General features: G+C 41.5%; 2 protein-coding genes and 1 non-coding gene across 7 annotated transcripts; 2 read left to right on the top strand and 1 right to left on the bottom strand.

The window, feature by feature from the left end:
* The first annotated feature begins 1,269 nt into the window (after positions 1 to 1,269).
* On the top strand, positions 1,270 to 1,357 carry TRNAY-GUA (transfer RNA tyrosine (anticodon GUA)). Its single transcript is given in 2 exon segments — positions 1,270 to 1,306; positions 1,322 to 1,357. It is a non-coding gene; the product is annotated as a tRNA-Tyr (tRNA).
* A 3,061-nt stretch (positions 1,358 to 4,418) lies between these two features.
* LOC115665589 (ATP-dependent helicase BRM) lies at positions 4,419 to 15,709 on the top strand. 2 transcript variants are annotated; one of them, XM_056318520.1, is made up of 15 exons: positions 4,419 to 4,664; positions 4,695 to 4,707; positions 5,978 to 7,297; positions 7,468 to 8,799; positions 8,951 to 9,063; positions 9,316 to 9,403; positions 9,529 to 9,615; positions 9,832 to 9,924; positions 10,004 to 10,087; positions 10,166 to 10,369; positions 11,091 to 11,333; positions 11,417 to 12,976; positions 13,083 to 13,625; positions 13,907 to 14,158; positions 14,754 to 15,709. In XM_056318520.1, the coding sequence occupies exons 1-15, from the start codon at positions 4,501 to 4,503 to the stop codon at positions 15,390 to 15,392; spliced, it is 6,735 nt and encodes a 2,244-aa protein (XP_056174495.1). In that variant the 5' UTR covers positions 4,419 to 4,500; the 3' UTR covers positions 15,393 to 15,709. The 2 variants fall into 2 exon arrangements, with proteins under 2 accessions (XP_056174495.1, XP_056174494.1); XM_056318519.1 differs by having other exon boundaries at positions 4,419 to 4,707.
* A 1,649-nt stretch (positions 15,710 to 17,358) lies between these two features.
* LOC115678156 (AT-rich interactive domain-containing protein 1-like) lies at positions 17,359 to 22,492 on the bottom strand. 4 transcript variants are annotated; one of them, XM_056318476.1, is made up of 4 exons: positions 22,311 to 22,492; positions 21,978 to 22,220; positions 20,539 to 21,756; positions 17,359 to 18,588 (listed from the first exon to the last, which is right to left on the bottom strand). In XM_056318476.1, exons 3-4 carry the CDS (start codon positions 21,256 to 21,258, stop codon positions 17,731 to 17,733), a joined length of 1,578 nt encoding a protein of 525 aa, XP_056174451.1. In that variant the 5' UTR covers positions 21,259 to 21,756; positions 21,978 to 22,220; positions 22,311 to 22,492; the 3' UTR covers positions 17,359 to 17,730. The 4 variants fall into 4 exon arrangements, with proteins under 4 accessions (XP_056174451.1, XP_030457338.1, XP_056174450.1 ...); XM_030601478.2 differs by lacking the exon at positions 21,978 to 22,220; XM_056318475.1 differs by lacking the exon at positions 22,311 to 22,492 and having other exon boundaries at positions 21,978 to 22,294.
* Positions 22,493 to 23,447: the final 955 nt, after the last annotated feature.

Below are 23,447 nucleotides of genomic sequence, written 5' to 3'. Positions count from 1 at the left end.
ACCATGTCTTTCTTCGGCTTCCTGGATCTGAGCGGCTTGTAAATTAAAATGAGAAAACCTATGATCAAATGGATGTCGCACCGCCAGTAGACTTCGAGGCTTAATGCGATCCTATCCCAGCTCATAGGAAAAGCTCCTTTTGGCTATGATCCTTTTCTGCATCAAGGATCATGACCAAGGGAGGCCTGCCAAGATACATCAGCGAATAATACCCAGCGCAAATTCATCGTGTTATGAAATGCAATGACGTAGTATTTTTTCGATAATGAATTGGTAAATGCATACTGCAAACAACACAGTCATCGTGTGTGTACAATACCGTTGACAGAGCCGACTTCAGGGAAAATGGGGATTAGCATGGCGTTTATGGCAGCCCTGAAAGGATACAATATGACTCACTGTGCCGTCTTACACAAGCTTGGACCAGGAGGGCAACGATGAGAGCATTTGGCACCGATTTAGTCCTCACCAATCCGACCAAGGGCATGGGAGGAACTGTGAAGAAGGCTTATGAACTTTTGGACACCGGAAACTTTCATTCTTCAACCATTCTCGAACCCAGCCAAAACTCAGCGCTCAGGTAAGGATCAAGCTCCCATAATTTTCAACTCACGTCTGTCAATGACCCTTTTGCTAGAAAAGGGCACAGCAAGAAGATTAAGGAGGTAACCACATATTCATATACTCAACATTCACATAAGAAGGTACCGAAGCAGGAAAGCATGCTCAAACAGGAAATTCTTCCAAAGCATGTTTAAACACGGTCTCCGTGATACCATCAATTGTTCTGGCTATATATATCGAGATAAAACTCTCTTCGTCTGACCGCATATTTCTCCGCAATGCTCGAACTTCTCTTGCCGTATGAATGCCTTTGATTCACGCTCTATATAAGTCTCCTGATCAACAAGTCTTATTGCCTTGCACTTCTGTTCCAGAGAGTTTCTTGTTACTGATGGAGTTGCTTGACATGACAAAATCGAAATTGCATGTTACAGTTTTGAGCACTGAAACCATGATCAATCCTCAACACAAATGAAAATTCTCCAATGATTGATTTACGGTAGTCTTAAGCTGATGCAAGTGGGTTATTCTATCTGATTCATCAACTCACAACAGAAACTAATGTCAACCTTCTTTCGATTCTTACTAAGCTTCAAAAGGACAGACAGACAGACAGAGACAGGTCATGAATTAACAGTTGGCTTCGTCTGATTGGCCAGATCAAAGTAAATATAAAATTAAATAATTGATAGGAAGAGACAAAAACCGGCTTTAGCTCAGTTGGTAGAGCGGAGGACTGTAGTCGTCGAAAGCTGTCATCCTTAGGTCGCTGGTTCGAATCCGGCAAGCCGGAATTTCTTTTTCTGAAAATCAAATTTTAATTTTTTTATCTGTTATCTTTTTGTATTTACTGTTTTTTTTTTTGTCTTTCACTTCCACGCTTTGCTTTGGTATTGCATATGCGCATAGTTCTTTCCATTTTTGTGGAAAAGCCTAAAATATTTCGAAGAGGCTTACCAAAATCGGCATGCTAAATTGGCTTGCTAAGTAATTTGGCTGATTATAATTAGATTTTCAAACAAAGGAGAAAAACCGTAATTTGAATAAGTATAGAAAAACCTTTCTTATTCTTCGACCTCGATAATGCTTTTATATAATTTGAATAAGTATAGAAGAACCGTAAATTTTAAAAGGATGAGCTTAACCAATGTTCCGATGACCAAAGATTGGGTCAAATTTTCATTATTTTTTTCATAGCGACATACATAACATCTCATTTTATTAAAAATTAACCTTTGTATGGATGAATCTACTGGGCTCGCTAGGCGATAGAAGAATGAGTCCGTGACCGCACCTCTGACCGTTCAAGATGCAATTCAATCCCAACTGTACAATATATGCAGAGCATAACAATTGAATCGTTCGATTTTTTTAAATTTCAAACAACAGATCGGTATAAAATTTCCACTTACCATTTGACTTCAAAAATGTTGTATTTTGTAAAAATGAAAGATAATTTAGACAGTATAAAAAACAATCGAGCTATTTCATTTTTCTCCTCTCCCATTAAATCACGTCCTTTCGTCTTTTTCTCTGAATCTCGTTTTAATCGTCTCATAATTAATTGGTACGACTCCTTAAATTTTTTTTTTTTGGTCCAAAGGAAATTTTCCATTTCACATGAAAGAAAATTACATAACTTCAAGATAAAAATACAAATTCCACAAAGCTAAGTTAATTTAAAATATAAATCAACTTGGTACAGCCTGCAGAAACTCGCTTGGTGCCCAAAGTCGGGTTTGTCATAGTATCAAAGCACAACCGGCGGCCAATCACCTAATCTCGCATCATGATCAATGATGAGCGCACGCCGAGATTTCCTTATCCGGTAGCTGCAGCTTTGTCAAAAGTTGGTGCGCGCTTAGATTCGGTGTCCCCAGCACCATCGCCATAAATAGATAACACCAACATCAACATGTTGAAAGTGCATAGAAATCGCCTTGTGAATCTAAATTTATATCTAGTTCGGAATAGAAGAGCATCCAAATCTAGATCTGGCTCTAGATCTGAAGCGAAGACTCGCAAAAGAGATACCGATGGATAACAAAATCACTTTCAAGTAAGCTGATCACAAAGTCAGTTTCAAATAAGCAGGTGGCTAAAGGCCGCGGAAAAGAAAAGGCCTTGGAGACTCGCGGAGCGCTCGACTATGTGGAGCAAGCATTGAAGTAGGAGCGAGCGAGCAAATTCGGAAGAGCATATTCTTCCGAGGCGCTCGTGCTCCGAACTTCTGAGCTCATAAGACAAAACTCTCCACTTTCGTGAAGGATGCCGACCGCAAATCAACGAAAAAGTCTTAAATATGAGGAGATAGACGAATGTCGCTACAGAAAGAGGGGTGGGCGGCGGCTTTAGGAGAAGAGAGGAAACCGTAAAGGAGAGAAATCCTTGTTTTTCTCATTCGACTTCTTAATTGAGTTGCTAAGATCTGAAGCTTAATTTTCAATTTGACACAATCTATTACATTTGGCCTACCTACGGAAGTAAATCCAGTACCTACGGAAGTAAATCTGGTCCAATATGACAATTTTAGGTCGAAATATAATTACAATACGATTTCAGCTCGCAATATTATTGTTTTCCCTGATATCGTAATTCGCTAACTTCCCATTTAGAGAAAAAAGTCACAAAAATCCTAAACTATGTCCATCGTGACACATTTGTCCTAAACTTTTCTTTGTGATATCAAAACTCCTAAACTATGTCCGCTGCGACACGTTTCCCCTAAAAATTTTTATGCGACACAAAAAATCCTAATTTCGTACCTACGCGACACATTTACCCTCTGTTAATGTTCCGTTAGATAATTTTTCATCCAAAATAATGTCGTTTTTATTTCGCTTAATCCGTGTGGGCGTTATATCAACACCGTGTGCTCTCCGGTATCCGTGTAGATAGACGAAGGATAAATGTGTTATGTGGATACAAATTCGGGATTTCTTGTGCAGTAGAAAAAGTGTTTGGGGGCAAATGCATCGTAACGGGCATAATTGAGGGCTTTCGGTACCTTTCGCCGTCGCGCGGGGGGGGGGGGGGGGGAAAAACGGAGCAGCAATGGGCCCGTGGAGCAGGCCCATGCCCCGCGCGCACACGTGGCGGGACGCTATTGGGTGGCGCGCATGGAGAGAGAGGCGGGGTCGTCCTGCGATTGGAGGGAGGGAGTGAGTTGGGGTGGGGGGTTCACGCGTTACGGTGGCCCTCCCGTAGCTTAGCGCGGCTCCGGAGGCATATATCTCAGCAACCAGGGCCCCCACCCATCCCCATGCCCCATGCCCCATGCCCCATCCCCATCCCCATGCCCCATCCCCATCTCTGTCGACGGGAAAAAAAAAAGAAAATCAGGGCTTGGCAAAAGAAAGCAAAAGAGAAAGCGGAGGAAAAGTTCGAGCCTGAAAAAAAAAAAACAAATCCTCCCCCCCACCCCCCCTTAGGGTTCCAGCTTTTGACTGCCCAGACGCAATTCACCCCTCGCGTGACAGAGAGAGAGAGAGAGAGAGAGAGAGAGGAGAGACAGTCAAGTGCCTGTGCGCCCGCGCGCTCGCTTCCTTCCTCGGCCAATTGCCTGTCGTCTCTCTCTTTCTCTTACTGACGGAGGGAACTCGCAAATGCCCCCGTAAATATCGCCCCCTTTGAGGAGAGAGAGAGAGAGGGAGAGAGAGGGAGAGAGAGAGGGAGAGGGGGAGGTGTGTTGGGTGTCGGGCGTTTGGGATCGGGGCTCGAGTGGGGTCGTCCGCTCGAGATTTTGTGGTGGGGGGGATTTGAGGATTCTTTGGGTGGGTGGGAGGGTTTTTGCGGGTTTTTTTCTTTTTTTTTTTTGGTTTTTCTTCTCTTTTTTTTCTCTCTCGTCTCGTCTCGTTTGGGTTGCCCTTTTTGGGGGAATTGATGTGGGGAGTTTCGGGTTTTTAGGATTTTTGAATTTACCCGGGGGAATTGTGCATGCAACAACCGATTGGCGGAGGCGGCGGCGGGGGGCCCGGCCGGGGAACGGCCGGGCGCCCGCCGCCGTCCACGTCGGCCGCCGGGTCCCCGTCCTCCTCCTCCTCGGCCGTGTCCGCCTCGCATTTGGGATTCGACCCGGCGCAGCAGCAGCAGCAGCAGCAACAGCAGCATCAGCAGCATCAGCAGCAGCAGCAGCCTAGACAGGTATGGGCTTTTTATCCGTTGTCGTCGTGGTTATATCGGGCGCTTAGGAAACGGGGTTGAATTCTGCGCACCGAATGCTCCAGTTGGTGGGAGGGAGCGGTTTTGTCATGTTACGAATTGGGTGTCTAGACGTGAATTTTGGTGGGAGAATGGGGCAAAGCTACGTGGTGTTTGGCAAGTGGGATGTTGTGTGCGATTGGATCGGGCAATTAATGCACTTCCTTTGTTTCTGATGGCATTAAGTGTAGCTGTTGGTTTATCGGTTCAGTAGGTTATTTAAATCTCTGATGATCAAGCGAACTGAGGAACTGCCTGTTGTGAAATTTCGTCTTTATATTGTTTATGTCTTTATTGAGGAGAAATGACATATGCAAGAACCCTTTTTATGATTTGCTGTCGCTTGCCACTTGGCAGTTATTGATGACATTGTATACTCCATGCTTTTGGCTATTTGCTCCCTTTCTATCTTGCACTTGTGGATTTTGAGAATCTTCTGGGTATGGACCGAATGAGATGGGATATGTAGCTCTCAGAGCTCTTGCAATTTGTTGAGGGGGGGGGGGGGGGGAAATGGTGCTTTGTGTTAGATACCTTAATGATCTTGGAACTTTTTCTTCTTTGTTAATCGCCAGGGGGGAACTCTTTGTTTTAATGTATCTGTTAAGATTTTTCAATCACTTTTAGATGGTGTATATTGCATGATTCTGTTTTCTTTATTAAGAGGACTTAGTTACGCACACAGTGAATTTGTATGACTGCTGTGAGGTTACTTGTTTCTACAGGACAAAACTTGGTGATATGTGATTTAGTCATGGTAATTGATAAACTTCTACATCCTTGTCAGTGAATCTTTGGGGTGGCTAGTGTTAAAAGCTTTTGATGCATCATTGTGGAAGATGTATTTTGAATTGTTTCCAGTAATGAAATTGTGTTATGCCTTTTCCCGTGTTATTGGGCCTTTTACTTTTCTAAGCTTCAACGCTCCGCGTTGGAAGCTTCAATATGATGAATGAGAAATATTGATACTTAAACTCTGAGATATATGTTGTAAACCGTATATAACATTTTGCTATAGTTTTGTTTTCGGATCTCTTTTATTTCTCTTAGCTTGCAAAGTAAGAGCTAGTTTCTGGATCTGTAACTTGCACCTGAAAAAACAGGTTTTCTATATCTGGGTAGTAGCTTTTTCTGCCATTGTTGTGACTGTCTAGTGTCTACTGCATGCTGAAAATGTATTTTACTTCTTTGCTACATTTTTTTGTGTTTGCAGTTATTGCAGCAGCAGTTCATGCGAAGACCTGAAGGGAATGAAGTCCTTCTAGCATATCAAACAGGTGGACTCCAAGGAACTGGGGGAGGTAGCATGTTTTCTCCATCACCAGGCTCCATGCAATTTCCTCAACAATCTAGAAAGTTTGTAGATTTGGCACAGCAACATGGTTCCTCCCAGGATGGACAGAATAAAAAGCAGGGTGTTGAGCAACAAGTCCTCAATCCCCTTCATCAAGCTTATCTCCAATATGGTTTTCAAGATCCACAAAAGTCTGCTTTAATGATGCAAGCAGCTCAACAAGCTAAACTGGAGATGATGGGGCATGGATCAGGGAAGGATCAAGACATGCGGATGGGCAATATGAAAATGCAGGAGCTTATGTCCGCTCAGGCATCTAAACAGGCTCAGGCATCATCCTCCAAGAGTTTGTCTGAACAGTTTGCTTCTGGTGAAAAGCGCTTGGGACAAGTGTTTCAGCCAGGCTCTGAACAAAGGCTTGAGCCAAGGCCACTTAGCCAGCCAAATGCTACAGGACAGTTTCCTCATGCAAGTACTGCAAGACCTTTACAAGCACTGCCGACTCAGCAAAGCTCGCAAAACGTGCCTCACCAGCTGATGGCTTCCCAGGTGCAAGCAGTGCATGCATGGGCAATGGAGAATAACATTGATCTTTCACTACCTGGAAATGCCAACATGATGGCACAGCTCATACCACTCATGCAGGCTAGGATGGCTGCCCAGCAGAAAGCAAACGAAAGTAATCTTGGTGCACAATCATCAAGCACACCTGTCTCAAAACCACAAGCTGCTTCTCCATCAGTCGTAAGTGAGAATTCTTCCCATGCTAATTCTCCCAATGAAGTATCTGGTCAACCTGGCTCAGCAAAGGCCAAGCAGAACATTCCTGCTGGTCCTTCTGGCCCTGGGGCAGTCAGCAACAGTAATAACATTATGATGCAGCAATTTCCTACTCATGGAAGGGAGAACCAAGTGTCTTCGGGAAAATCTCCCGTCTTTGAGAACGGAATGCTCCCTATGCGTCCCCCTCAACTATCTGCAAGTGCAGTTCAGGGTGTGGATTCATCTTTACAGAATAAGAAGTCATTCAGTGGCCAAGAATCCTTGCAGATGCAATATCTTAAACAGATAAATCGGTCGTCACCTCAGTCTCCGGTTCCTTCTAGCAGCGGGGCCCCAAATAGCCATCCTTCCTCCCATGGTGGGGTAGCTGTGCAGATGTCACAACAACATTGTGGTTTTACAAAACAGCAACTGCATGTGCTTAAAGCTCAGATATTGGCATTTAGGCGGCTGAAAGTACCAATCTCTCTCTCTCTCTCTCTCTCACACGCACGCATGCACGCACGCATGCACACGCACACACCCACGCACATGCACTCATACACACAACCACAAGTGAATGTCAGAAGAAGTTATAAGCATATGCTACTTTTTCATATGTACCAACTTGTATGTATCTCTTGTAGAAAGGAGAAGGAACTCTACCACAAGAACTACTCCGAGCTATTGTCCCACCACCCCTTGAGTTGCAGTTGCAGCAGCAAATCCTCCCTACTGGAGGGAACGGTTTGGAAAAGGCTGCTACAAAGGTTGTAGAAGATGGTGTGAGGTCTTCACATACGGGTGAGAAAGATGCTCGGCCTGTGCCACCACCTAGTGCACAAATTTCTTTAAGAGAGCAAGCTGTTACAGTGGAGGAAAAGGCAACTGTTTCAGCAGTTCACTTCCAAGGTCCACCACCTGCTTTGAAGGATCATCCTCCATCCGTATCTGCTGTCAAGGATGATCAGCAGACTGCTGTCCTCTCAGTCAAGGTGGAGCAAGATGCCGAACGTGTGGCTCAGAAAACTCCTGCCGGAAATGATCTTCCTATTGATAAAGGAAAGGGTGTTGCAGGCCAAGCTGCAATCTCTGAGGCAGTGCAGGTTAAGAAACCTGTGCAAGCAAGTGCAGCGACCCAGCCAAAAGACGCAGGCTCTGCCAGAAAGTATCATGGACCACTTTTTGATTTCCCCTTCTTCACAAGGAAATATGACTCTTTTGGGTCGGCACCGGTGCTTAACAGCAATAACAATCTCACGCTAGCATATGATATCAAGGACCTGCTTCTTGAGGAAGGGCTTGAAGTGCTCAACAAGAAGAGGATGGAAAATCTGAAGAAGATTGGCGGTTTACTGGCTGTGAATCTGGAGAGGAAAAGGATCAGGCCTGATCTTGTACTTCGCTTGCAAATTGAAGAGAAGAAGCTTCGCCTTTTAGATCTACAGGCACGCTTGAGGGATGAAGTTGATCAGCAGCAACAGGAAATAATGCAGATGCCTGATAGGCCATATCGGAAATTTGTTCGCCTGTGTGAGCGTCAAAGGATGGAGCTAACTCGTCAATTGCAAGCTTCTCAAAAAGCTTTGCGTGAGAAGCAACTCAAATCAATCTTTCAATGGCGTAAGAAGCTTCTTGAAGCTCATTGGGCCATCCGTGATGCACGGACTGCACGTAACAGAGGCGTTGCCAAATATCACGAGAGAATGTTGAGGGAATTTTCTAAAAGAAAGGATGATGATAGGAATAGAAGGATGGAGGCATTGAAGAATAATGATGTGGAAAGATACAGAGAGATGTTGCTGGAGCAGCAGACCACCATTCCAGGTGATGCTGCTGAGAGGTATGCTGTCCTGTCATCATTTTTGACTCAGACAGAAGAATATCTTCAGAAGCTGGGAAATAAAATAACTGCCGCCAAGAACCAGCAGGAAGTAGAAGAGGCTGCAAATGCTGCTGCAGCAGCTGCAAGGTTGCAGGTATTTTGTCCCTTCTTTATTTGTTGAATTTTCCTTTTGCATTGTTTGATCTACTAAGCTCTGTACCTCCTTTTGCAACAAAGTCATATTATTTAATTGTGGCTATCCTCTTGATAACTGATCTTTGTTGTCGTTAATCTACTGAATGAAGGGACTCTCTGAAGAAGAAGTGAGGGCAGCAGCATCTTGTGCTGGAGAAGAAGTAATGATACGGAATCATTTCATGGAAATGAATGCACCTAAGGAGGCTTCATCTGTGAGCAAGTAAGGCATTGTTCAACTAAATCATGCTTTAGCTTTCACTCTTCAGAAGTTATGACCCTTCGTAGTTCATATTGTTCTTTATCCTATGCATTTAATGGGGTTCATAGCTTTATGAACATAAAAGTCTTTTTCCAGCAGTAGGTTGGAATGTATCAATGTAATCCGTATCTTTGTCATTGTCCGATTGATCACCCTGCTCAGCTCTTTTTATAGATTTCTTGGGTAATTTTTGTTTCTCGCTGTTGTTTACAGGTATTATACCCTTGCACATGCTGTGAATGAAAGGGTTATGAGGCAACCCTCAATGTTGCGGGCTGGAACTTTACGAGATTATCAACTTGTATGTCTAATCCTGAAATCCGACATGTTGGGTTTTTTATTTTATTTTTTATTTTAATTTAAGCATGTAGCTGTAGTGTTCACATTTGAAGCCAAGTCTTTGATAACCATCTTTGAGTTCTGCAGGTTGGTTTGCAGTGGATGCTTTCTTTGTACAACAACAAGCTAAATGGAATCTTGGCAGATGAGATGGGTCTTGGAAAAACTGTGCAGGTGAACTTTTAGGTCCTTAAAGTTGAAATATCTACTTTAAAGTGTGGAAAAGAGATCCTTAGTTGTGGCGATCTAGCATTCACAGCCTAATTTTATATAGCAGTGCTCATTTGAGACTTTAGTTTTTTTTTTTTAATCTTAGATTGCAGTACAATAAATACTCGAGAACCAATCAAGATTTTTCAGTTGTTTGACTAGCTTGTGTTGTGAGAGCAGGTAATGGCACTGATTGCTTATCTAATGGAGTTTAAGAGTAACTATGGACCTCATCTTATTATAGTACCCAACGCTGTCTTGGTCAACTGGAAGGTTGGTATCATTTGGTTGATCATATGGTTGTCCTTTTATCCTGTTCTCAAGTGTGCTCAATATCTATTTTTTTTTCCAGAGTGAATTCTATAATTGGTTGCCATCAGCTTCATGCATTTTTTACGTGGGTAATAAGGACCAAAGGTCGAAATTGTTTTCTCAGGTGAGTTTTGCTATTTTTTTACATGTAATTTTGAGTTCAATTGCTTCATTGAGCTTAATTATGGTAATTGTGATACAGGAGGTGTGTGCAATGAAATTCAATGTTCTTGTGACTACTTATGAGTTTATTATGTACGACCGGTCAAAACTTTCAAAAGTTGATTGGAAATATATCATAATTGATGAGGCTCAAAGAATGAAGGACAGAGAATCAGTTTTAGCACGGGATCTTGACAGATATCGGTGCCAGAGGCGTCTGCTTCTCACAGGAACTCCATTACAGGTATGTCAAGATATAAAGCAGACGACGTCACATGAAATTTTCCTATGGGAATTTTTGAATTATTTGAAAGTTTATAATGAAAATGTCACTTCTGCTCTTGGGTAGATTATATTTGGCCACATTCCCTCATATTTTTATTTTGATGCGCGGACGTAGTTGGCAGATGGCCCAATGATACAGGCTTTCTGTAGCAAAGAAAATATTCTGTTGTTTTCTTTGACCAACAATAGACAGTAATGTTGCTTATTAATTATGATATTATTGGGCGAAGAAACACAGCCAGGTTCTTTTGTTTGGCATCCTTGTTTTTGACAGCCTCCTTGTATAGCACAGTCCCTTTGGTTTATTACTACCTGTCAGATTATTGAAGCATGATAGCTAGTTAGTTCTTGGGAAATAATAGCTAGTTAACTCCCAATACTTAAAACTTATACTTTTGCTTTGAGAGCAAGGACACTTTTTCATTCTCACATTTTGCATAATTTAGCGATCAGATTTGCTACTTTGAGGGAAAGAGTTTGATATGGTAAAGCTTTAATCAGTTAGCCACTATTTGGTAACATTTGAAAATAGGCGTCAGAAAATAACGGAAGAAGGGCAATTGCTTATCTTAAATATGCATATTTTTGGAAATTTTTCATAAATATAAGCTCCTGCTTGTCTTATGCTTGATATTGCACTATTCTCTATAAGTGTTTAGCATGATATATATTTGTTGCAGAATGATTTGAAGGAACTCTGGTCACTTCTAAATCTACTTCTTCCTGAGGTTTTTGATAATCGAAAGGTGTTCCATGATTGGTTTTCGAAACCCTTCCAAAAGGAAGGCCCTCCTCAAAATGCAGAGGATGACTGGCTTGAGACTGAAAAGAAAGTCATCATTATCCATCGACTTCATCAAATTCTGGAGCCATTTATGCTTAGGCGTCGTGTTGAAGATGTGGAAGGTTCGCTTCCTCCAAAGGTACGGGATGATCAAAAGTGGGTTACTTAATAATGTTTTATTTGTTTGTGGTGGCCTATAAGTGATAGCACCTTTGGTTGCAGGTGTCCATAGTCCTAAGATGCAGAATGTCTGCTATTCAGAGTGTCATCTATGATTGGATCAAATCTACTGGTACTCTTCGAGTTGACCCTGAAGATGAGCAACGCAGAGTTCAGAAGAATCCGATTTATCAAGCTAGGATTTTTAGAACTTTAAATAATAGATGTATGGAACTTCGAAAAGCTTGCAATCATCCTTTGCTGAACTACCCCTACTTTAACGATTTTTCGAAGGACTTCCTTGTAAGATCATGTGGCAAATTGTGGATCTTAGATAGGATCCTTATTAAGCTGCAGAGAACTGGGCACCGGGTACTACTCTTTAGTACCATGACCAAATTGCTGGATATACTAGAGGAGTACTTGCAGTGGAGGAGACTTCTCTATAGGCGAATTGATGGAACAACAAGCTTAGAAGATCGTGAATCAGCTATCGTGGACTTCAATAGCCCTAATTCAGATTGCTTCATATTTCTGTTGAGCATTCGTGCAGCTGGTCGGGGTCTTAATCTTCAGTCTGCCGATACAGTTGTTATATATGATCCTGATCCTAACCCCAAAAATGAAGAGCAGGCTGTTGCGAGAGCCCACCGCATTGGGCAGACGAGAGAAGTCAAAGTTATTTATATGGAAGCAGTTGTTGACAAAATTCCAAGTCATCAGAAGGAGGACGAACTAAGGAGTGGCGGTACAATTGATATGGAAGATGATCTTGCAGGTAAGGATCGTTATATGGGATCCATCGAGAGCCTGATCAGGAATAACATTCAACAATATAAAATTGACATGGCTGATGAGGTGATCAATGCTGGTCGCTTTGACCAGAGAACAACGCACGAAGAGAGACGGTTGACTCTGGAAACATTATTACATGATGAGGAAAGGTATCAAGAAACTTTGCATGACGTTCCCTCTCTGCAGGAGGTAAATCGAATGATTGCTAGGAGTGAAGAAGAAGTCGAGCTATTTGATCAGATGGATGAAGAACTGGATTGGACGGAGGAGATGACCAATTATGAACGAGTGCCAAAATGGCTTCGGGCAAGTACAAAAGAGGTCAATGCTGCTATTGCCACTCTATCAAAGAAGCCATCGAAAAATGCTTTGTTTGCTGGCACAATAACGGAACCCAATGAGCCGGGATCTGAATCAGTGAGAAAGAGGGGGCGGCCCAAGAGTAAAAAGCATCCTAATTACAAGGAACTAGATGATGACAATGAAGAATATTCTGAAGCAAGTTCAGATGAGCAAAATCGGTATTCTACACGTGAAGAAGAGGGAGAGATTGAGGAGTTTGAGGAGGACACTTACAGTGGTGCTCCTGGGGCACTACCAATCAACAAAGACCAATCTGATGAGGATGTTCCGGCTGAAGAAGGTGATGAGTATCCATCGACATCAGAGAGGACTAGGAACAATCATTTGCCTGAAGAAGCCGGTTTCTCCGGATCATCGGCAGACAGTCAGAGAGGAATCAGGACGGCATCTCCTTCTGTTTCTTCACAGAAATTTGGATCTTTGTCTGCATTAGATTCCAGGCCAAGTTCTCTTTCAAGAAGGATGGTCTGTACTGTTTCCCAGATTTTTCTTCTTTTTCTTTGTGATTGTCATGTTTTTTGAGAAAGTTGTTTTGGTTTACTTCAAATTTCAATCTGTTGATGTTTGCCAGCCTGACGAACTTGAAGAGGGAGAAATTGCTCTGTCTGGAGATTCTCACATGGATCATCAACAATCTGAAAGTTGGGTTCATGAACGTGAAGAAGGTGAAGATGAGCAGGTCTTGCAGCCCAAGATCAAGCGGAAGCGCAGTCTCAGGATGCGCCCTCGTCACACTATGGAAAGGCCAGAGGAAAAGTCTAGCAATGGGGCACTACCTGTACAATGTGGAGATTCTGCTTTCTTGCCACTCCAAATGGACCACAAGTATCAACCCCAGTCAAGGACTGCATCTGAGACCAGTCCATTTGGAGAACCTACTGCTCCCAAGCATGGTCATGGTGGTCCATCCATGAAAAGTAGGAGACAAACATCTCTACGGAGAATAAGTGAACCATCAAAGCTACATTCCTTGCCAAAATCTAGCAGATCAAATCAAATTTCGTCATCAGATACTGCTGCGGAACGCTTGAGAGAAAACTGGAATGGCAGAGTTGCAAATCCCTCTGGAAATTCTAGTGTTGGTGCCGGTTTATCTGAAATCATTCAGAGAAAGGTATTTAGTTAGTGTCTTCTATTTCTTCGTTTTCTCTCTTTTCCTTTCTGGGTAGAGGGGGGAGGGGGGGTGGGGCAGTTGTTTTGTCATGGTCTTGAGTCCTTGCCCTAGTCCTATGATTCCATACTGGGAATCTTGTGTCATGGGGATCCACAAGCGATGGATATATTGAGCTTCTCTTACACATGCATGTGACACCGGAACTTTTTGTCTTATTGGTTCATGCTGTTTGATTTCATTCATCTTTCTGTGATTGACTCAACATATATATATATTTTTAGTGCAAGAATGTAGTAAGCAAGCTCCAGAGGAGGATAGATAAGGAAGGGCATCACATTGTTCCGCTGCTAACTGATCTTTGGAAGAGGATGGGAAGTCCTGGTCATATGGGTGTTGTTGGAAGTAACCTTTTGGATTTGCGGAAAATTGATCAGCGCATTGAGAAATTGGAGTATGCTGATGTGATGGATCTTGTGCTTGACGTGCAACTGATGTTAAAAGGTGCCATGCAGTTCTATGGGTTTTCTCATGAGGTATGGTGTATAATTGTGTAGATCTGATGTATTAAACAAATGATCCTGATCTTGCCAATCCAGATAATCATTTGAGCTTGATTTATGCCTTTGAGATTGCTGGGGTACTTGCTGGAACCGCACAATTATAATTTGGATTGAAGATTTTGTTTGATGGACTGTGTTTATTGTGATTTTTTCTGTTTTAATATAGGCGGAGTTGAGTCGTGGATTTTACTTTGCACTTTTTATTTTTGCTAAAGGGATTTTGAAATTGCACTTACGTAGACATTGCATCAAATAATTGATTGACAGAAATTTTGTGCACCTTTAAAGTATTGACTTCATCTTAGACTCAGTTCAGTGGCTATTTATCAGCTTCACACGAACTTATCAATAGCATGGAAGTAAGGATAATACTGATCAGTACTTCGTTATGGGAGTTCAGTACTCAGATCTGAAGCTTTCTAAAGCTAAATTTTTAACTTCTATGTGGTCAATTTATTTGTGAATACTAACTCTCATGCACCTGTATTAATCTTCAATTGAATGCTCTACTTGTTGCTTCTTTTATTTGCTACAAACAGAATCTCAGGTTTTCATTGCATTTTTGCAGGTTAGATCTGAAGCGAGAAAAGTTCATGATCTCTTCTTTGACATATTAAAGATTGCATTTCCAGACACAGATTTTGAAGAAGTGAGAAATGCTTTATCTTTCTCGGGCCCCGGTGCTGCATCCCAATCTGCTCCATCACCGAAACAGCCATCCGCTGGCCAAAGCAAGAGACACAGGGCTATAAATGAGGTCGATGCTGATAAAGACCCTGCCCTTAAGCCAGTGCGACGCGGAGAAGACACTAGGATCAGAGTCAGCTTGCATCCAAAGGAAACTGGCATGGCCAGTGGAAACTTCAACACCCGGGAACAGTCTCAGCGTGATGATTCTCCACTGCTTGCTCACCCAGGGGACTTGGTCATCTGCAAGAAGAAGAGGAAGGACCGAGAGAAAGTGGTGGTAAAATCTAGGACTGGATCATCTGTTCCTGTTTCACCTGCTGCAGTGGCTCGTGGTATTAGGAGTCCTGGTCCATCAGCTCTGAAGGATGCAAAATCAACTCAACAGACCCTCCATCAGCAAGGGTGGATCAATAACTCGGGCCAGCCGTCTAATAGCAGCGGTGGGGACGTTGGTTGGGCCAATCCAGTGAAGAGGTTGAGAACAGATTCCGGCAGAAGGCGGCCGAGCCATTTGTGATTTTTTTTGTGCTGTTTTGTGGTGTGATGGAAAATTCACAGCCATTGTTCAACCCCATGGGAGAGAGGTGACCACCGCCCATGGATAGCTTAGTGTAGGCCTTTGATCCTCGAATTATATTTTCTCGTGCGCAGATTGATATGTGCGGACGCGGTAAAGAAGGGGCAGAATAGAGTAAGAAGATTTATCTCCCTTTTGTATGTACACCTGATAGGAAAGTTTCACTTCCCTCCTGACTCATTTGACTGCGTTGGATGGACAGCCGGGTCTGCAAGAAATCTGTACATGAGTTATGAGATCACATTGCATAGGACAAACTCTTCCTTTGTCTTTTTATATGCCAGTGCTGATACAATGCCTTTGCATGCTTCTTGAGACTTTTAGGAATATGAGGCCATTCAACGAGTCTCGTCACACCTGAACTTTTACATCATCTCGAGCTAAATGTCTTCGTTGCAGCGCATGTCAGACAACTGGAATAGTGACAACCTTCGACGTTTTTAAAGGGGCAAAACGAAAACCTCTGGCGTTACAGTTGCGATGGAATGGAATTAGAATTTATCTATTTGGTTTTTTTTTTGTAATAAAATAAAAAAACATTTCCATCTTACTCACCACGGCTGGAATCTCCAAGTTGTAATTTCATACCAAGGGTTTCAACAGAATTTAGTTTAGACTTTCAAAATAGTGCATTTGTTGGTACAATGTAAATTTCAATGAAATGACAACTTAAAAACATTTTTCTTAACGTATGATAATTTAAGAAAAGGAAAAAGTCACTAAAAACCTCAAACTTTGCCCACTGACACATATTTACCTTGTGCCCTCTGTGACGCAAAAACCCAAACTTGTACTTATAAGACATATTTACGCTCAGTCAAAATTCTGTAAGATATTTTTTTAGCCATAATGACATCTTTTTTATTTTACTTATGCTAAATGAGTACCATTTCAACACCATTTGCTTTCTAGTGTTCATGAAGGTAGACTTTTAACGGTTTTCATTGATGAAATTTTGACGAAAGGTAAATGTGTAATGCAAGTACATGTTTGAAATTTTTAGTGTCAGAAAAAAGTTTAGGGTAATGACACAGTGGACATAGTTTACGATTTTTGTTGGCTTTTGCCCTTTAAAAATCATACAAGTTAAAACTAATATTAATTAGTTTATAAAAATTTATAATCACACTTTCAATGTCCATAACTATAACATATAATCTCATAGATTAGCTTATTAAATTAAGGCTCCGTTCGTTTGGCGGAAAATATTCTCCTTTTGGAAAATATTTTCCCGGAACATAATTTTCCGGTGTTCGGCAACCAATATGAAAAAGTTTTGGAAAATATTTTTCGCCGGCGACCGGCGGCGGCGACCGGCGGGGGCGGCGGCGGCGATCGGCGGCGGCCGGCAACCTTAGTGAAGAAGAAGAAGAAGCTCCGGAAAATGATTTCCGCTTTTGAAGAAGCGGAAGTCATTTTCCGTAGACTTAGGCTATTTTGTGAGGGGGGAAGGAAAATATTTTCCCACGGAAAACATTTTCCGCCCCCCGAACATCGGAAAACCCGGAAAATATTTTCCGGGAGAATATTTTCCGCCAAACGAACGGAGCCTAAGCATCCATGATTATTCTAAGCATACTCAGGGCAACGCAATGAGTAGAATTTTATCTTGGCAAACTGCCATGCTGAAGCTCAACATTGTCACACATCATATAACAGCTTCGATTTGCTCTTGGCTCTTCACATCGAATTAAGAAACCGCATAATAAACATGAAACGATAGCTACAAGCTAGACGCATAAAAATGCTGATGGCGAAGCAAATTCCAAATGGCGTGTGTTTTGCTGAATCTATACAATTAGAAGGAAATCTGCAGATGAGATCAAACATTTGGAAATGAAAATTCGCTTGTTTCCATATCAGTCTCCAACACTTTGCTTAACAAAGCTTTCTTTCATCATCTAGCTAAGGCCAGAAACAAAGCGAACAAGTATATTGAAAAAACAGAAGAAGAAGAAACAGAAAGATCTGTATCCAGTGTTGGTAGTCATGAGAAATCAACAGGAAGTATACCTTAAAGAGCTGTACGCTGGAAAAACAAAATGACTTGACTGCAACATAACTTCTTGCGCTATACAGCTAATACCCATATATCAATACTTCACTTTTTTTTTTCTCTACCAGAGCTAAGCATGATTATCCTGTAATAATACATCATAGCTATGACCCAAAAGAAAAAAATTGTTCTCCAGAAAATTTTTGCCGAGGCACTGAACTGCAGAAGAACAACCAGATTGGCAGCTCTCGGCAAAGTGTATGCTTCAGAAGAAACTTACCATCATCTAAACCTAGAATGTGGCTTTGTTGGTGAATAAAATATGGAGCCCGACGACCTGATCTCTTGATGGCCAACTCCACGAACAACAGAACCAGGTTCCCATTCATCGTCATCACTATCAATATTAAGGGGAGTGAAACTGTTCTGGTTTCTCCTTCGTAGCATGAGAAAGACATTAAAATAGTAGCTCACCAATTCAACCCTGCTTTTGGTCGGAAGATCCTTGAACATTTGATCCCAGAAACACTTACCTTGAGAAGGGGGATTTGACCTCACTATGGCAGCAAATTTCTCCTGCTCTTCGCTTGTCCAGGAATGTTTAACTTCTTCGCCCATTTTGTCAAACTTGAAAATGTGGAAAGCTGGGCCAAGTTCCAGGTTCAGTCTTTTGCTTTTCTCGGCAATGTGAAATCTAACACATTCAGCAGAGCCTCGAACTTGACATCCACATGAATCTTGTCTTCCCTTTCCCATAGGTTCCCTCTCAATCAGAGATCTTCTCTGTGTATTTTTCAAAGGCCAAATTGGGGTTCCCAGCCATTTAGAGTCACTTTCAAAAGTTACCCCAGACCACTCTGGCACTTCAGCTTGAAATTCAGAACCCAGAGGTACTTCCTCTTGTCCCTGATAGTCAAATAGAGAACCTGCAGATGAGGAACTGGAGTCTCCATCCTTGATATTGTTATCAATGTTATCTTTAGTATCCAAGTAACCATGACATCCTGACAAGAAAGTATCTGAACCACTTTTCACCTTCTTGCTTTTGAGGAGAAAACTCTCCTCACACTGTCTCTCTCTCAGTTTATAACCGGATCCATCACGATCTTCATACAAGCTTGGGTGCATCCTCTGATTTTTCTACGAAATAAAACACCAATTATAATTACATGATGTATGAGATTAATATTAAAATGCAATCTTTTCTCACTTAGAATTTTCAACTTTTAATTTAGTCAAAGTCTGAATTCATACGAACCTATAACTTGAACCATTAATATTCCAGAAATCGATGGATTCACCAATGTAACTGAAAAAATCAATGCATCACACGACTTCCCAAGCCATATGTAAAAGAGATGGTCCCAGAAAATATTCCAAAACCTTTTCTCATGGAGACCAATACCAAAAAAATTATCGTCTCACCAATATCGTAAACTGGTACCGGTGACCCAAAAGTACCTTCGTCAGACTTCTGCCCATAATGACTGTTAAAAATCCAATGTAACGGCATTCGTTGACAACGCCAGACAAAAGGATCTGATGTGGCAATGGACTCATGCTACCATGTCGAACAAGAGCGTAGCCACAGCACATTTTTCACGGCTATGTATGCTGCCATGTTGGATATTTAACAGCCATATGGAAGGCATTTTTGGATCATTGGTATACATGGGGGATTGGTGAGACATCAAAGAGTTTGGGGTGTTGGTGTCTCACAGGGAAAAAATTAGGATTTTTTGTGGAATTATCCCAATTTAAAATTGGATATCACATGTCAGTATTCTATGCCAATACAAACTAATTCTTTGTATTGTGGTTGTGCGATCCTACTGTATAGAAGTGCTACATCTCGAACCCTTTATCTATAATCACACTACCACTTGAAAAAGATGACATATTCAAATGTTTTTTCTAGTAAACGGTTTAAAATTAATTGTGAATGGCTAGTACCATCCATGTATTATGTTCTACTTAATTTACATGTGCCTATGCCATGGAACATAGCTCTAGACATTATACTAGATATTAGGATTGAACATGAATGATTAGACAAGACAATAGTAGTGCATAAGTGATGAAGTCTTTATATGTGGCATATACATGCTGAGATACAGCTTATGCAGACGATTTAGGAATTTTCCGCTCCTCTCACTAGTAACTAAGCCCCCACAAAACGAATATAGGAAATAGTTCGGGACACAATGTAGGGGAACTGATTTATCACCAATGATCGACAATCTCTTATTCATATTATGCTTGCATCTACCCCATCCATGAAGTTAGAGGAAGTATACTATATGCCCGAGTGTCAAAGTTGAATTCATTTTTAATTCCTATCTTTCCTTAAGTGTCCCCACATCCATCATCCAACTAAGCATTCTCATGTTTTCTACACTCATTTTGTGCACATTATTTATAACTAATTTAGTTTCAGTTTGATCTCAGAGGGTTTCCAATTTTCTTTATGCATAAAGATTACAATAGAAACAATTTGCTTTGTCATTATTCTATTTTCTTGAAAATGCATTTGATAAACGACAATTAAAACTCTCTTGAGTTAAAAAGTTCCGGTTTGATCTTAGAGGATGTTTCCAAATTTCTTTATGCGTAAAAATTACAATAAAAACAATTTTCTTTTTCATTATGCTATTTTCTTGAAAATGCATTCGATAAATGACAATTAAAACTCTCTTCGAGTCAAAAAGTTCAGATATCATGTTTGGTTGTGGTATTTCTCGATAGAAGTTGTATCTCAATTAAACGCAATAGAAGTTATAGTTTTGACAACTATTGTATTTTATATGAAAGTTAGATAAAACATTTCTTCCATAAAGAATTGCATTGCGTAATGTGATCATTAAACTAGCACCTTAATTTATCAAACACCAAAAGAACTAAAAAAACAAGATACATCCTACGCCGCTATATACTATACATATAGAAGTCATGCACAATTCTAGTTCTACCCATGTAATAAGCCTGTGCAAAGATAAACATTAATATCAGCCAACCCAACTCGGAAATGAAAGAGCAAAGACTGATGCTTTTGGTTTAGTCAAATAGCATTGAGATTTGGCAACCACATACCTGCCAGACTAATCTTTTGGCACTCAGAGATTTGTGTTTATCCAATAAGAGAGCCTCCCGAGACAACAAAACCTGTTTCCACAATTTGTCACTTCCATAGAGGTTCCATTTGGACAGGTCTGGTAAAGATCCAATTTCTGGATCACATGGGTTGTTTGCAATCCCATTGAGCCAGTTAAGCATTGCCCGTAATGGACTCTGGTCCACAACACAAGCAGATTCCTCTCCAGATACTTCAGGATCCAGAATTACGAAATCACCCTGACTGCTATATATGTTGCCTCCATCTGATTCAGCAACTACGCCAATCGACTCGTCATCCCGTTGCCCTACTGGACTCTTCTTTTTCCAATTCGACCCCACTGAATCTTCTTCGTAAATACCGTCACGAGCTCGTTTGAAGGAAGCTCTGGATTTCCTATTCACTGCATCTCCCTCCACTACTTCACTCTCTGCATCGCCTTCATTTCGTGTTCCGCCACCTGCAGAACATGCCGCACTTTCCTTCGAGTCTGAAATCATCAGGTCTTCATCCTCTACACTGATCTTGCTTCCATTGGATTCTAGCTCCATGCTCTCGGTCTCGTCCACATCCCCCATGCCATCATCATCCCCAGAGTTGATCTTGAACGTCAATACAGAGGGCATGCATTCCTCGTCATTATTCTTTTGATTCAAAGTCTCCATGAAATTTCCTCTAAAATCCTTGTCCACCACCATGACCGCTGCAGGCACAACTCTTCTAAACTGCACTAGATATGTTGACCTTCCAAAGCCGTCTTTTACCACCTCTTTAGCAAATCCAAAAACCTTTTTTTTCCCTATGAGAACTCTGAAGCCGAGACGACAAGTTTTGAACAGAGCACTAGAAATTTAGCCACCAAATCACTCAACCCAGTCTCCGGAGAGGAATTATAGCGGTCCTTCTCGGCATGCTGCAATGAAGAGGTTAAGCCACCTACGATAGCTCCGAACCAACATAATGTATCTGTCCAAGCATTCGAGGCAGAGACGGGTCAAGACCATTAGATCAAGTAGCAGATCGCCTGGAAAAAAAAAAAAACCACGAAATCGATTGCAAAAACACGTTGAACTCGCCTTCAGAGGGTTTGTTCCCGGGACAGCTTAAAGCGGGATCTAAATGGTTGCGAAACTCGTTCACCCGGAGCTTGTTTATGTCAGCGCAATCTGGAACCCCATCAGCTACCATCAAACACCCTGCCATTGAATCCCGAATTCACTCAAAAACCCTAGAAGCACATAAAATGTTCGACACTGTCGCATTCTCTTCACCACTCCAAACACACAAGAAAAAACAACCTAAGACAAAAGACGAACAAAAAACGACCAAACCCCGGAACGCAAAGAAAGCCGAAAGCGGTAAATAGAAACAGCCGCGCGACGAACGTGGTAACAAATCAAAAGATCCAGAAGGGTACCGACTCGAAGATGACACCGACTCATGCGTGCTTGTGTTCGTGCGTTTGGCGGGAGAAGTGAGCCCGGTTGAAGTTTCGGGTCGCGCTCATTTCTCGCACCCTGTTCCGTGGATTGCAGGTATTTAAGAATGGGGAGACAAGGGAAATGAAGTAACAGGACAGAGGACAGAGGGACATGTTTGACAAGAATAAGGAAAAAGGAGAGGCCTTTCCAACAGATGCAGACACCCAATGATTAGAACTCTGCCAATATACAATGCAAACACACTAGTATAGAGGGAACAAAGATGTATATGAACTAGAGAGAGAATCTAGAGAGAAATTGTATTGTACCAGTGAGGAGTAGAAGAATGTTGTTGCCTGTGTGTGTGTTTTGGGGCTTTGGGGGCTTACAATTCACCTTCTTGTTGACCTCATCTGGCCTACAATTCCACTACCCACACCACTTTGCCCCCCCCATCCTCTCTCTGTCCCCTCTTTTGTGACCTTTTTCTTTGAAGGGGTGGCTGTGGAGAGGGTATTTTGTACAGGGTGTGTTTTGTGTAGGTATGTTGAGTTTTTTAAGGGCCATCTCTCACACCCCCCACATCATCATTTTTATAGGGGAAATGATTGGCTAACCTTGGGTTAATATATGACTAGAGTCAAGGCTGGGTTAGGTTTGAATTTTTGAGTTATCCTTCTCTTTCCTTTTTTTCTTTTCCTTCCCTTTTCTTTTCTCGAGATATCTCATTAATATCGTCCTGACTCTAATCATGGCGTGCGGTTATCAGATGTAAGATTTGACGAGAATATCTCGCAAAGGTTGATGAATAGATTTCCGAGAATAGGAAGCGATATAACCTTCAACCTATCGAAAATTTTAAGATTTTTTAATATAGGTAATTAATGAACTTTCCTAAATCCAGAACCGAAAGCCGTAGCATTTACTATTAATATTGAGGAAGAGATTTCCTTTCGGTGTCCGTCCCTCTAAAACCATTATTTTTTGAATTTATCAATGAAAAAAAGCTTCCACCGACCTGATGTTTTGATAACCATCATTTGCTATTTCCTAAATTTATATACGTATGCTTGACCAAAAAGAAATTTATATATGGATGTGCGAAAGTTATTACTTACGTAGCAACTGCTATAGTTTAATTCCTTGTGTGTAGCGTGAAAGTGGAGAAAAATTCTTTTAAAAGGACATATTATATAGATCTGATGTGTATGTGAGTCTGCTTGAGAGAGAGAGAGAGAGAGAGAGAGAGAGAGAGAGATGGGGGAGCTCTGGTACATGAGAGTTGGGAGGGCCAAAGGAGGAGGACGAGGATGGAGATAATGGGGTGACACAGGAAAAAGAATCATTATCTGTAGTAATTTGTTAAAATTAGCCTTTAAACAAATTACATATATCCATATATAGAATTTAGATTTTTCTAATGGATGATAAATGGAGTGAAACAATTTTCCTCCATAATAACCCTC

The sequence above is a fragment of the Syzygium oleosum genome, unplaced genomic scaffold (genome assembly GCF_021117445.2).
Source record: "Syzygium oleosum isolate NSW1041296 unplaced genomic scaffold, Sole_v2.1 Sole_v2.15, whole genome shotgun sequence".
NCBI lineage: Eukaryota > Viridiplantae > Streptophyta > Magnoliopsida > Myrtales > Myrtaceae > Syzygium > Syzygium oleosum.
The sequence above is the reverse complement of the archived record's forward strand: the minus strand, read 5'-3'. Positions and strand labels throughout refer to the sequence as shown.